This window comes from Clupea harengus, chromosome 2, assembly GCF_900700415.2.
Source record: "Clupea harengus chromosome 2, Ch_v2.0.2, whole genome shotgun sequence".
Classification (NCBI taxonomy): domain Eukaryota; kingdom Metazoa; phylum Chordata; class Actinopteri; order Clupeiformes; family Clupeidae; genus Clupea; species Clupea harengus.
The window spans coordinates 32,854,221-32,868,855 of NC_045153.1; the positions used below are offsets into that span (position 1 = coordinate 32,854,221).

Below are 14,635 nucleotides of genomic sequence, written 5' to 3' on the forward strand. Positions count from 1 at the left end.
TTAATGACCCTATGATGATGTCACAATGGCCCAATGTAAGTCTATGGGAGAAATGTTATTCGTTTTTCTTTAATATCTTAAAAAACACATAGCTGAAATGTCCTTTACCCGACATACGCCACAAAGTTTGATCAAGTATTAAACTCTTTTTTTGGATTGTATTTTGATAAAGATTTTCTCCTTTAGATCTTCCCTTTTATGGAGATTCCTGTGTTCTGCAACATGATGTAGTCTTCTGAGCAGATACTGTTGTGAAGAGTTCAGTAGTACTGGTCACTATTTTAAATGATGTGTTTTGGAATATTTTGTGTACCATAGCAATGTGCAAGCCTTTTTCTGCTCATGAAATACATCATAAATAATATCTTAGCTGAGGCCGACGGTTGATAGTATTTTGGCCCCCTTTAATGTTTCATACCAACCTCCTTCAGCCCACTGCCAACAATCAACAAGCTACAGTCAATTGACCTGGTGGAAACACACCTTAATGAGGCCAAGGAGCCCATGGGCACGGCCAGCCAAACAGAGGAGGCAGGTTCAAGTATGGTCATGGAGGAGTGTCTTTCCTTTACAGGTAAGCACGATCAAATACACACTTTTACTTTCAAACTGTTCCTTAACTATAAAGTGTACCTCTACTTTTTAATGTTGGAAGTGTGAAATTCCTCACTGCAAATAATTTGACAAAATGATTCACTTAACTATGAGAAAAGTGATTTAAAAAACCAACATTTGTTTAATGAGCAGAGTAGTTAGAAACATAGTTGCATTCTATGATGTTCTTTTTGCCCTCAGACACAAGTGCATGCCTGAAGCAATCGGACATAGAAAGAGTTCCACACTCTGCTCCCGCTCAGGTTGCCATGGCAACCATGAGTAAGACTATGAGCACCCAGGTCAGTACATGGCCACAGTCTTATGGAATGGATGGGCTTATGGGTTGGTGACAACTTGCATGCATGAATACAAAGATATTTGAGCTGGGTTCCATTTCCTTTCGTTTCCTTTTGTAGGTACAGTTGGTCCAACCAAAGTTACCCTATTAATAGCAAGGTTGAAGGTCTGAATAGAAGAGGTTGACGACAATCATTCTTGCGTAACATTAAATAGACCAGCGTATATAAATCAAAGCATTTATTAACGTAATGATCAGAAATAAAACACACAATATATAATCTAACTAAATGTATCTGGCTAAAGAGCTAAAGAGCAGTGTGTGTGTGTGTGTGTGTCCATCTCTCCTTGTACGCGGGTCCGCACTCTCTCAGCCAACTCATCATAATCTTCCGATAAGAAAGCAGAAAGAAAACGTTTCTCAAACTCAGTCCATGTGGTAATGGTTCCACGTGCCACATCCCACCAGTCACGGGCAGTGCCATAGAGAACATTACGCAGGGTGGCGATGATATCCTCATCTAGCAGAGGGCTCAGGGCAAGGTAGTCGTGACACTTCTACACATATCGCAATGGATCAGCATCATCATCTTTCCTACCAAAGCAAGGAAACTGTATTTTAATAGGTGGTTTCCCCAAAAACATGCCTCTGACCTTTCCTGAGTGAGGGGAAGGAGAAGAGGAAGCAAGAGCAGCTTCCTGACTGTCAGGCTGCAGGGTAGAATAAAAGCGTGGCAATGATCGGCTTACAGAGGGTGAGAGTCGGCCAGGAGGGTCAGTTACTGTCTGCCTGCACATGTGTTTGGAAGACCCAGTGTGGAGCATGTGTTGTCTTAAAGACGGGATCTCAATGTTAAAAGAGTCCACCATTCTTGAACAAGCAGCGACCTCAGTTTGAACCTGCAGCAGAGTGGACGAGAGAGGCTGTATGATGGCTTTGGTATCCTGTAGCATTACTAAAACTAATAGGGAAAATACTTTCATTAGTCCATCATGGAGGAAAAATAGTGAGAGGCTTTAGAAAACTGGGCGTGCATGGTGAAGGCTCCATGATACACGCCACAGTGTGTGTGTGTGTGTGTGTGTGTGTGAAAGAGAGGGTGTGTGTGTGTGTGTGTCTGAGCTTGTGTGCTCGAGTGCTGTTGGGTGCATGCCAGAAAGAATGTGTACGTGTGTTCCTTTGTTTAGTCAGCGTAGTTCCGCATGCATATGAGCAGACCCTTCGCATGTGTGGCTATGTTAAGGCCAATTAATGTGAAGTGTGTGTGTGTGTGTGTGTGATTACGGTGCCAAGTTAGAAGAGGGAAATGGTTAGTGATGCATGCAACACCCTATGTCTCTGAGAAGCAATACTAACATTAACTCTTGTAGGGTGCGGCAAAGCCAACTACCAAATAACCATGTTCAGTGAACAAAACAGATCAAGTACATGAACAATGGCAAAGGTAAAACAGTGGTGTGCTTAGCCAGGTAGTGAGTATGCTAAGATGGCTACAGTCTAGTGCCACCAGTGGGTTACATTTGGAAGTATGTTTCCGTGTGGCTTTAAAACTGTCAAATTCAAAAATAAGGTACCTTAATCATGCAAGTTCAAAACACACAATGACGTCAACTTCCACCATCTTAGATTTTCCCCAATTTTGGATTTTGTAGTGCCCACAAATTTTTGACCAAAATGATCAAAATGTTCTCAGCGTGGCTGACTGAAAGGGTTAAATGTCCATTATAAATATAATAGATTTACTTGCATACTTACATTTCAGGAGGACATAGCAAAAAGGCCTGATAAATGTCGGAATTCTGTAAATAGCAGCCCAATGATCAGGCCCCCAATGATCAGGCCACAAGAGTTTCTGTCTGAAAGCACAGGCTGAGGCAACCTTGAAGGTAACTGGCAGATCTCTTCCTTTTGGCGACTTCTTTTGCTCTGCCAGTGCAGCGTCCACTCACAAATGGAAGATGTATTATTTCTCACTGGATGGAATCAATCATAGTTAAAAAAAAAATAACTGCAAGTATAAGCAACTGCACTAAAATGTAACTAGTTAGTTCAAATATCTTGCATTGGAAGTGGATAAAACACTCACTTGCCTTTTAATACCAAGAGTCTAGTATTGCAAAAGAACTTCAGAGCAACCCTTTGAAATGACTAACATTTGAAAAATGAATGAGATTGTTAGTGTCGTGTGATGAAGAATCGATTCAGTTGACCGCAATAATACTTGATTCAGTTGACAGGAATAATACTTGATTCAGTTGACAACAATAATACTTGCCAAATACTCTACTCTCCCCACCCCTAATTGCTTTTTGTGTTTGCAGGAGGAACGTGTCAATACAGGAACTGAAAAAAAGACGAGCCAGAGAGAGGTTTTGTCCAGGTGAGCTTCTATTTGTGTCCATTCTGGACAGATTGTAATGCACATTTGACAATAGGGAGATAAATGCTTGCCAAACTAGTGATACGGTCCTGTCCCAAAGCTGGTTGTTACACCTCAGAGGTAATTTGTTTCTGCTACCCAAACATCATTACGTTTCTTATCCTGTTTACAGCATGGACTCTTACATATGTTTATTAGTGTATATGGAGGGTTTCTTATATATTTTCTCTATATCTTGCCCTTTTTGAAATTGCGGAATTAACAGCTTTTGCTAGGAAGATTTTCTCGGTCTTGTTCATTACCCAATTAAATACTCTTAGCAGGATAGGAGTGAGTAGATCCCTACGTGTCCCTTGGGGTTTATGTACATGCTTATACAGTATGGAAGTCATGGGGAATGGGGTTATGTACATGCTTATACAGTATGAATGGGTTTATGTACATGCTTATACAGTACGGAAGTCATGGGGAATGGGGTTATGTACATGCTTATACAGTATGAATGGGTTTATGTACATGCTTATACAGTATGAATGGGTTTATGTACATGCTTATACAGTACGGAAGTCATGGGGAATGGGGTTATGTCTGTTCTTCTGTTAATTAAAATGAAGCCTATTATTTCGATCTGTGATTAGAGAGGGAAGCTTAAGAGACTTTTGGTGTACTATATAACTCCACATAATAATTGTTACATACAATACAACTATATTGTAGTTGTCTGACTTCCAAGACACAAATGGAAGAAGTTTGACAGTGGTGGGGGCTTCTGTCGTTACGAATACAGTACATTCAGTGTTTGGCCATATTAGATGTGGCTTGAGGCAAGTAGCAGGAAACTTTAAGGCAAGTGTGAAAAGTAAATAGGAAGTAAAGTAGTGGTGGCTCAGTAACTCTCTCATTCTATTTCTCCAGGGTTGAACTTGAGACAGACAGTCTCATTTTATCTGACATACAGATGCCTTTAGAATCTGTAAACTCTGCCCTCTTCGTGAAGGTAAAACCTTGTAAATCCTGTTCTATTCTGTGCATACAGTGTACTGCAAATCAAATGTGGCTTTCTACTGGACGTATACTTCCACTAACCTTAATGGTTTATTTGTGTAGGAGAAATCGGATGAATGGGACATGCAGGAAGCCACCCAGACTGAGAACTTGATAGATTTTACAGACTCCACTCCTGTTGTAAGTTTTGGCTGTCTGTCATATTTCTATCATTACACAAAATTGGCGTCTTTTATATATACGTATATATTTCTATAGAAAAGAAAGAAAATACATTTTATTACTATATCTTCAATCCTCAGTATAAAATGTAATTTAGAATAATTCAAATTATGCAGATTTTTGTCTGTCCCTCACTGCGATCTTCAGCAGCACTTTTAATCTGTAGAATATTGTCAACATGTTAAAATATTCACAATAACATGTTGTTTAAACGTGCTCTTTTTTCTAAATATGTATGATTTTTTTTATTTATTCAAACCTCAACCCGAATTTGCTGATATTTAAAACACACTACATTCTTCCCACTCGCTGCTAGAAAATCCCAAAACATAATAGAATCACCCACATGTTGTCCCCTGCAGTTGTTAAGAAAGCTAAAGTCAGTGAAGCGAAGGGGCAAGAGTTGCCCCTTCCACCACTAGATGGCAGTGTGGTGGATGTCACAGACTTCGGAGTGATGCAGAAAGAGGATCTTTCCTTGACTTCCTATTTTAATAAGTTAAGAAGGGAAGAAGAGGTTCCTAAGGCTGCAGTGTGTTGAGGATGATGACATAAAACATTACTTGACCACGTTTTGAAGAGATCGCATACGCGAACCAGTGGCCACTGGATAACTGGGCCTTGTATCTAGTTCCCTTGTTGTCGGGGAAGGCCGTGCTGCCTAGGTGGCAGTGGATATATAGGATGCCAGAGATTACATAAAGGTTAAACTGGCAATCCTTGACAAATTTGAAATTGACTCGGAGGCGTATCACCACAGATTGCGTTCCATGGCTATCATGGAAGGAGAAACAGCCAAGGAGCTGTAAGCTAGGCCGAGTGTTTCATATCAGAAGTGGGATGGCTCGCCGTGAGGTCATCGGAGGCGTGCCCAGTATGTAAACCGTATGAGGGACCCCCAGGTTGTTGACCCCTGTGTGAGGGACCCCAGAGACGGGTGAAGCACTAGTGTGTGGGGCGCCCTAGGATGGGAGAAGTATGGTTGGAGGTTGCGTGAGGGATGCCTGTGTGTGTGTGTGAAGTACAAGGGTTTGCTTCCCGAAGGGGAGGGCAGTGTGACGGAGTGCTGTCACTAGAGAGGAGTATATGCTCTGAAGAGTATATGCTCTGAAAGACATAGGTAACTAGCATAGCGAAGCAAGAACTACAAGTTGATTTGTTATTTACATTTACATTTAATTTACATTTAGTCATTTAGCAGACGCTTTTGTCCAAAGCGACGTACAAGGGAGAGAACAGTCAAGCTAAGAGCAATAAAAAACATGGTGTAACAATAAATACTACTTTACATAAGAATTGGAAAAAAACGTCCTAGAAAGGAAGAAGAAGTGCAGGAATGTAACTGCTGAAGTGCAAGTTAAGCGCTAGTCAAGGTGCCAGTTAGGAAGGAGCTGTAAGCTGTTGGTGTTACTGGATAAATTAAGTTTGTAGTGATTGCTTATTGCAGTGATTGGGCTGATTCTACAAAAGGAAGCTAAAATCTGGGTTTCTTCCAGGTGCAGCCTAAGCCTGTGATCTCTCCACGATGGATCATCCCAACACCTGCTGTGAGTATTCATTTAATCCATCTGTGTACAGAACAATCAAAGATGGATCCTTAGGCTTATGTTTCTCAAAGCGTGTTTTTAGGATGCTACATGCTCCAATTACATGTCAGTAGTATGCTTTTGTATTTTTTTGTCATAAAATCACTAGTGCATAAACATATTATAAAAAGCAGTTTTGGGATACAGATACTAAACAATATACTAAAGAGATACTGCGCAATAGCAGCTTGTATGGTAAAAATGTACCTCATGTGAAATGTTCAATAGAAATCCTTAGTTTTTTAATGACTTGATCACTCAAGGAATACCTGCTTCCTTTTAAACACAAAGGGGCAGGAACATACCAGTTACAAATGTTGTGTACACCAAAGCCTTAAGCAATAGGAAGCTGAAACGGAAACCTCCGTTATGGACGATGATGAGATCTAGCTGGTTGCCACCTTTTATAGGTTGAGGGAGTGGGGTCCAGTCAACCTATGGAGATTTGTTTGATGGATGCTGGCATTAGAATGGGGAGAGAGTGGAGGTTCACTGGGTGAAAAGCTGCTAGCTTTATAAAGAAATACTTCTAGCTGTCAATAAGCAGATGGCAGGGAAGGGATTGACCACTCTTGAAATGTGTTGTAATCTGACTAGATGTGCTGGTAGCCTTTGAGCGTGTGCCACCCAGATCTTCCTATCTCTACTCTGGTAACCCTCTAGTGATGCCCTTTATTGGTTTGAGTCCTGTCACAGGGTGATGCTCATGAAAGGGAGTGTTTTCCAAATCTTTACCTTTTCACTGGGGTATCTCAAGGTGCTTGGTGTGTTCCTTTTTTCAGTCAGCATGATTTATATTTGGGGAAGATTATCTAACCAAACTACTGCATACAGATGATATCCAGTTCTGTGATGTGCTCCTATATGTAGACTCTGTGTCTCGGAAAAGATTTCATCATAGAAGCAAAGACTTTGATCGACTGACCTTCACAGAGCATGCAGCATCCATTTGGGATGTTTAGCACTGTATAACAACAAGGACATCTACCTATCTAACTGTACTATAGGTTCTGGTCATCTTTCCTTCTCTTCAGCAACTTTTTGGCAGGTTGTTTCATCCTGGACCACAGAACTAGTGCATTACCTGGATGGCAAATGGGATTAACAGGTGTGTTTATCTGTCCTTCACATGACCATCTACCATCAAAATATATTTGACAATGATGCCAAAACTAGTTGCCTGTCAAAAATCCTACTGATCAAAAATCCTACGGAGAAGCTGTGGCACTTCAACCAGAAGCGCCATCCCACCAGCCTAAATGGTCTGTATAAATTCTACCCAGCAGAACGGCAGAGAGAGAGATGATTTAATTGGAAACTAGTTTTGATATCAATTTATTTTGATGGTATATGGTCATGTGAAGGCCAGATGAACACGCTGTTAATCCCGCTGGCCACCCAGGCAATGCACTCTGCACTTCGATGGTCCGGGGCAGGAACCATGCTAAAAAGGAAGAAATGCTTTCACAGCACAACACCAACCGTATTGCCAAAACCCACATGTTGGCAAGCTTATCAAAACACTTTTCAAAATATCACAGCCTGACAGAAATACCAAAGTTGTTACAAGTTTTGACCGTATTGGAATTGCTTGTCAAAGTAAAATACTACTAATAGGGTAAACATACTGTAAAAAGTCATCAAATATCTCACGCATCGCACTTCGATATTATTTTAGCTGAATGTTAACAAGTACATTTGAGTTTGCTGTACATTTACAGTGATGATACACAAGGTCATACTTTGTAGCAAGATTGTGAAAAGATCATTCAGTGTTAAAAATTCATTTTTGATGACCATTCCATTTCTATTTTTCTTCTAAATGTTGCTTGGTCACCACTCTCATGTGCCTCTTGCTTCTTCCACTCTGCTCTTCTAGCCTGGCACGTTCACTAACGGGCTGATTGGCCTCGATTGTACAGAGAAGACAACAGTCTTGCCTGAGGCTGGGTTTCCGTTGACCACGCAAACAAATCTGTCTTATACCCATGTCCAATCCAGCAGGTAAAATTGTTTGTTATCTCATTCAGCTTTCATTCAGAGTTTGTTTTGTGCATCAATGTACATTATGATTCTTTGGTCCTGCCACAATGGAAGATGCTCCATATAGAATCCCTTATGCAAGTAGATTTCATGTGTTAAGTGTGTCCCTGTAGGAGATGATGACCGCATCGGTTTATTGAGAATGAAAACTGTTTGTTGGGAACAAGTGCAGGATGTGCATCAGCAGCAGTGTTTCCCCTATATGCATTCAACAGCAGTGCACAGCTGACAGTGACTTAGAATTCAACTGCTTTATTATCCCTAATGAAAGTCTTCTGAATAATAAAGTGCTCCATATGTTAGCAAGTTACAGTAGTTTGTAGTTTAATGTTACAGGCCTTATCTACGGGGCAAATAAATAACACTAACCAGTAGGTAAGTTGGGGGTGTGCTGTTTATTCAGAGAAAGTTGTCATGGACTCTAATTGCCATGGAATTTTACAATACTGTACCACTGCCAGACAAATATGGCTGACCTACCTTAAATAAAAGATCATTCTAGATTGACACGATTTGATAGCTACCTTAAATAAAAGATCATTCTAGGCTTACACTATTTGATAGCTACATTCACAGTACTATGTCATTCTAATGACTATAAATAGCAGAGCTGATGCACTCACTGATGGTAGTCATTTTAGTTACACAGGAAAAGATGTTAAATTCCCTGTGCTATTGGTTGGGGACTTCCCACAGTGGGCAATCCTCTCACTGACAAATGCATGTACTCAGTCAGCAGCCTAACCAAGGTAATAACTAGCCAACCATAGTCACTTCATCAGCATCAACATAGCACAATATGATAGAGAGGTAGAGGAAGAGGGACAAGCTTTGTGTGGTACAGCTCAAAACAATCACTGGGGCACAGTGCAAGCTGGTCTGAGCAGGTCTTCAATAGAGAGGCTTCCTCCCTCCCCAACCATTATCTGCAAGGTGGAAATGGAACAGTAGCCTGGGAGGTGGAGTCACGTTAACTGCTGCTGAAAAAACTCTTACAGGAAACACAGAAAGAGCATGTTGCAACTGATTGTGAAGCAGTGGCGTAACGTAGTCACGACGGGCCCAGGTGCAAGATATTATGACGGGCCCCCCTAGTGAGCGCTAGTTACTATCGTAGCGTTCCCTACTTCCGCACCCGCGTCTAAAAAAAAACGCTAAACAAAGATGTTTGTTATCGATATAAATAGTGTTTAATTATTCAACCTTACATATTTCAAAGAGCGACGGGTGTGTACACAATGTAGGTTACCTGTTGCATGGTTGCTGACACCACTGAGGGCAGCGATGCTGATCCCAGCTGAATTGCTGCACTGCTGCTAGCAGGGGAGTCGTCCGTGGCGGACTCCGTGGGCTGGCGACTAGTTGACGGGCTAGTTAAAAAGCCAAAATAATCTAAGTTAGGCAGCTTTGCCACCTTCTCCTCCTGTTCTTTTCTCTCTTGCCTTTTTCTACAGTACTTCCACTCTTATGCTTAAAAGGCATTGTTACGAGTAAAGTTGTGCCGTGCTTAATTAAGTAGGTTGTCGTGACCTTCGAATTGGTTTAACTATAGCGTATTGTATCGTCACATGATCAAATAGAGACTTGTCATTGGACAACAACGTACCTACAACGTTATGTCACCGAAAACGAAATGCTTTGTAGTTGTGGTGCGAGCGCTGCTAGCCATTTAAAAGTTGTAGGAATGGGCATCACAACCAAAAATATTACCCCTTCACCGCTAATTAAAACGATCAATGCCCTTGATTGTTTTGCATTTTTTTTATTTGTGATGCATAGTTTGTATTTTCAAATACTAGCAAAGTTATTTCTGTTGCTAGGTAACCCAAACTAACACTATCTGTTTTAAAATTTTGCTCGCTCAAGTAAAAATAGTTCTTCCTAGTTCAACCCAGGAACAAGAATAACATTCTGTACTTTAAGGAGATAATATACATTTTAGTAACTTTTTTGATTTTATACATATATGTTGACAGTGTCCCTTTCTTTGTCCTGCTCCTGCACACAAATTAGTTTTTTTCCCCACCCGCATCCACACTCACTCGCAATCCAAACGTGTCCTGTGCCACACGTTTGGCCTTTGGAGTGCAGACCTCTACCTCCAATGGTTGAGGTGAGGGAGCGTAGCACGTCCCAATTCTAATCCCAACTGACTAAAAACATTTTGTCCTTTCACAGCATCCTAGCCCCCCAACCCAAGGATGATGACCACAAGCCCAAGGGACTACTAACAACGGACCTCTAAGATCAGACCAATCACTCATAAATTGACAATTATTTTTTCACAGCATTTTGTTTTTGGACAATGTCTCAGACCATTCACAGACTATTTGTACATGTAGTCTGCGTTTGGCTATTCCACTATATTATTACTATTGTCTTCACTGGTCCTTTTATATATGTGCAAGTATTTACCTCAGACCACTTCTTCCACTGTCATTAACACTGGTGATGCTATGTGTAATCTCATTTGTCCTGTATCTTCTGAATCCCGTTGCCCAGAATGTTTAGTTAACTGACAAGGTATGAGTGAAAAAAATATCAATCATATCAATCATCAATCATATCAATTTTATGTCATTTTTTTAATTTTCCTTATGTAGTTGTATTTGCTGGAATTCTGATTAACTTGCAAGGTGTCATGCATACAAAATGCAAAATGCTGCACTGGTCTTGAATTTAATACTAATCATCATACGGCAGAAATGTACTGTTAGAGGCACCTCACAAGAATCAGCCATTTTCATTGACCTTAAAAGATTGTCCTCTTACACTGATTACATTGTCTTCTGAAACAAACGGCACCAAAATAAGTCTGTGTATTATTCCACCTAATTCAATTTTAAATAAAGTATTTGCATGACCTATAGGCTTTTAAATAATGGTGACAACTGGATCTATCAAAACGATTTAACTACTGAAATGTCACATCTAGAGGCTGGTTAAAAAAACTGGATTTGACTGTAATCTGTGGCAGCAGTAAGTGAAGAACACGCTAGGCTTGTAAAAACACTGTGGAACATGCTAGGCTTGTAAAAACACTGTGGAACAGTTGATCTAGCAAATGTTTCGATAATAGATTCCCTTCTGATGTGCAGCAGATTCCAATAAGAATTGAGTAGTGAAAACATGATGACACAGTGACCACACTGAACTTCTTCCAGAATGGTGTGATTTTCTGTTTTCCTACTTGTCATACAGGTGTTTTTTTTTAACCAGATTTGTATGAAATGATTTACCCGAAACAGTGCTAGAAAGGTGGCCTTCTTGGATCAACCTTATTTATTTTTGAGATTCTATTCTCTTTGCACAATCTGGGATGTTCTTCAAGCAGAGTTGACTGTTGCAGAGAGAGGACCAGTTGCTGTTCTAGTTTTCTGCACTGTCTATACAGTAGCGTATGGCCTGGGTATTCTTGTTAAGGTTACCAAACTCAAAAAAAGTTGGGATGTGCTATTTTATGATGCTTGCAAAGCACTATATTATCAGATTGCTTTTTATGATAGTGCTTGTTAGGAACCATGGCCTTCTTATCTGTATAAGCCATCTTCTGCAAATAGTTCCTCAAGAACCAGTTCATGTAGAAACTTCATTCAAATAGTTCCTCAAGCACCAGTTCATGTAGAAACTTCATTCAAATAGTTCCTCAAGAACCAGTTCATGTAGAAACTTCATTCCAACTTGACTTCGTCCAGGCTCCGTCATTTTGAGATTTGTATACTACATTTGTACATTCTCTGCAGCCCTCTCTGTCTCTCCCTCCCTATCTATTTATCTATCCATCTTTCTTTATCGTCAATCTTTCTCTTTCATTGTCTTCCTCATATCTCTCTCTCGCGCCTTCCTTTTAGCGTTTCTCCTCTGTCTCTCTCTTTGCACATTTACATTGTCATATAGCAGACTCTTTTATCCAAAGCGACATACAAAGGAGAAAACAATCAAGCTACGAGCAATAGAGACCTATTGTAACAATAAATACTACTTAACAAATGGAATAAAAAGTACAGGAATGTAACTACTGTCAGTGCGAGTTTGATACTTTGCAAGCAATCATCAAACTTTTACTTTATACTTTTTTTTTATTTCTTTTTTTTTAATTTCCTTCAGAAAATGCTAATCTAGTTTATTATTGGGATTGCTCAATCACGTAGGCACACTACTGTTCGTCTTCAGTTTTATTAGTATTCCACCCGATTTTTTTGGTGCCATTTCCTCCTCCTAGCCGTTTAGAGATATTGACACCGCTCCGATGCTGAAATCTCCGTCCTGATGCCGTATTCGTGTTATCAGAACACCCTGTTGTTCATTTGGTGTCGGTTTTTTTCATCCCTCTTTTTTCCCATTGAAATGACTGGTAGAAAGTTCCAGCCTTTGTGATGTCACCCAGTGCCTAAGAAGAACGACTGTTGCAGATTATTAGTGTGATTGCTCAATCAGTGCTATGTGATTGAGTAAGCAACCAAACTAGTGTTTAGGGAGACTGATGGAAGATATAGGGTGTTACTCCAAACCTTTTAACAACCGACTCCATGTTTATGCTATTTCAGCTGATGTTTGATCTGGCACCAGCATTAGCTTGTGTCCTAAATATCTGCCCGTATACAGCCTTTTAAACACTACTGCCCACGTCAGTAATGAAATGAAACATGTATGTCACTGTCGTTTGGCTTTGTATTCATCAACTGTCCATAAATAGTCATGTAGCAAACGACTACTACGACCACCTGTTAACTAACATTAGCTACATTTTAGCCATTGGGATATTACAGCACACTTCAGTTAATAAATCACAAACATTTGTCACCGTCGTTTTGGTTTCTAAAAAGCAAACGGCCCGTTTAAGTAGCTAGCCTCTTAACGCAAACAAACCAACTCTGTAAACAAGGTAGATAGCTGTTGCTTTGTGCAATGCCAGTCAACACATACCTAGATGTTGCTACCTGATGTTAGTTTAACAGTTTTAAAGTGAGCCTTATGTCTCTGCTTGAAGGTAACTTTTATCAGATTTTTCCTAAGTGTGTAAACACTCTATAATCTTTGTAAGGTAAGGTAGAAACCCTCAGGGTGCCTGTGCAGCGCCATATTAACATGATACATGAGTTATTAACACACGCTAGCAGCTGTGAACTCTTAAGATGGCTTCCTAGAGCTAGAGATAGCAAGGATAGTTCATATCTAGGTTAACTAGACCTTGCATGTTTTACACACCTCTTGCAGCACCCATTGAATAGGCTACAGTCGGTGGGAATACACCGACACCCGTTACTTTATAGTTATGGAAGACTGTGGGTGAATGAAAAATGTGTTCTCTATCCCATGTTGTTTTTACCTGATACATTAATTAGTTTCGTATGGGAGAGAGAGAAAAGAAAGAAAGAAAAAAAGTGCAGAAACGTTCAACCACCCTCTTTCAAATGTAGGAAAGGACAAACCTTAATTTGCTCTGTGGGGGTGCTGTTATCTGTTATGGATGAGAACAAGCTGTGACCTGTAAATGCAAAAGCATGCATCTGCTGATAATCATCAGTTTGCAAGAATGATGATGTGATAGTACTCTAACAGAAACATTAAGAAAGCCAAGTCAGGTATAAGCTCACGACCAACTCTGGTTAACCGGAACAGTTTCCCTGTAATAATACTGCGTTCATCACTCATCTATCTTTAAACCACACATATGCACACATACTTTGTTTAACAGAATATACAAGAATACACCAGCATATTGCTTTCATAATGTATATGTATTGATGAACAAAGATCAGCTGTGTTTTGAAGACACAGACCATGTACACCCTGTCCCTACAGAGGAGATGTTGAGTGACTATAGTAATGGAACGATGACAATAGAGAAGTCTCTCTTCATCAATATATTGTGTTCTTGTATAGTTTGTTTGACAACATTTTGTCAGAATTTCATGTGCGCTGCTTTTATTCCCATGTCAGATCCGTGCGGTTCCTCTATGTGATCCTCTTCTACTGCTGAGCAATCGCACTTGCGTCTCGAAATGCATCCCTGGTTATTTTAACCAATGTTTGCACTTAATTCAGCTTGATCCACTTCACATACAGACTTAAATCAGCTTGATCCACTTCACATACAGACTTCATTCAAACTTGTCTGATCTTCACAGCCTGGACATAGGCAATCTAAATTTGGATTTAGTAAGCTTTAAACTTAATAAGATATTTAAGATAAAACAATTAAAACCTTCCCATTCAAATGAATGTTGGACTCTTGGCAACTTTAACATTCTAGAACTCAATTGTTAACAGTCAACTGTCACTGCTATATTCGGTGCAGCTCTCTCGCTCTCTCTCCCTCTCTCGCTCTCTCCCTCTCTATAAATCTATCTATCTATCTGTCTGTCTCTGTCTTCATCATCTTCCTTATCTTTCTATCTTCTTGATCTTACTATCTTTAGCATCATCCCCATCTTTTTCTCAATGTCTTTGTATCAACACACTATCCTCTCTGTCTCACTCCCTCTCAATGTATACCTAGTT

General features: G+C 40.1%; 1 protein-coding gene across 6 annotated transcripts in view; it reads left to right on the forward strand.

The window, feature by feature from the left end:
• epb41l5 (erythrocyte membrane protein band 4.1 like 5) overlaps positions 1–10,996 on the forward strand; it is a 63,426-nt gene extending 52,430 nt beyond the window's left edge. For 5 of the 6 annotated variants that reach the window (XM_031561446.2, XM_031561430.2, XM_031561452.2 and 2 more), the window contains 8 exons: positions 432–574; positions 796–896; positions 3,217–3,275; positions 4,191–4,272; positions 4,383–4,460; positions 5,999–6,049; positions 7,968–8,092; positions 10,310–10,996. In XM_031561446.2, the coding sequence (XP_031417306.1) occupies positions 432–574; positions 796–896; positions 3,217–3,275; positions 4,191–4,272; positions 4,383–4,460; positions 5,999–6,049; positions 7,968–8,092; positions 10,310–10,376 (706 nt within the window). In that variant the 3' untranslated portion in view covers positions 10,377–10,996. Of the gene's footprint in view, positions 1–431; positions 575–795; positions 897–2,657; positions 2,782–3,216; positions 3,276–4,190; positions 4,273–4,382; positions 4,461–5,998; positions 6,050–7,967; positions 8,093–10,309 lie in introns of those variants that run through there. The other variant, XR_006151508.1, reaches the window with a different exon arrangement.
• Positions 10,997–14,635: the final 3,639 nt, after the last annotated feature.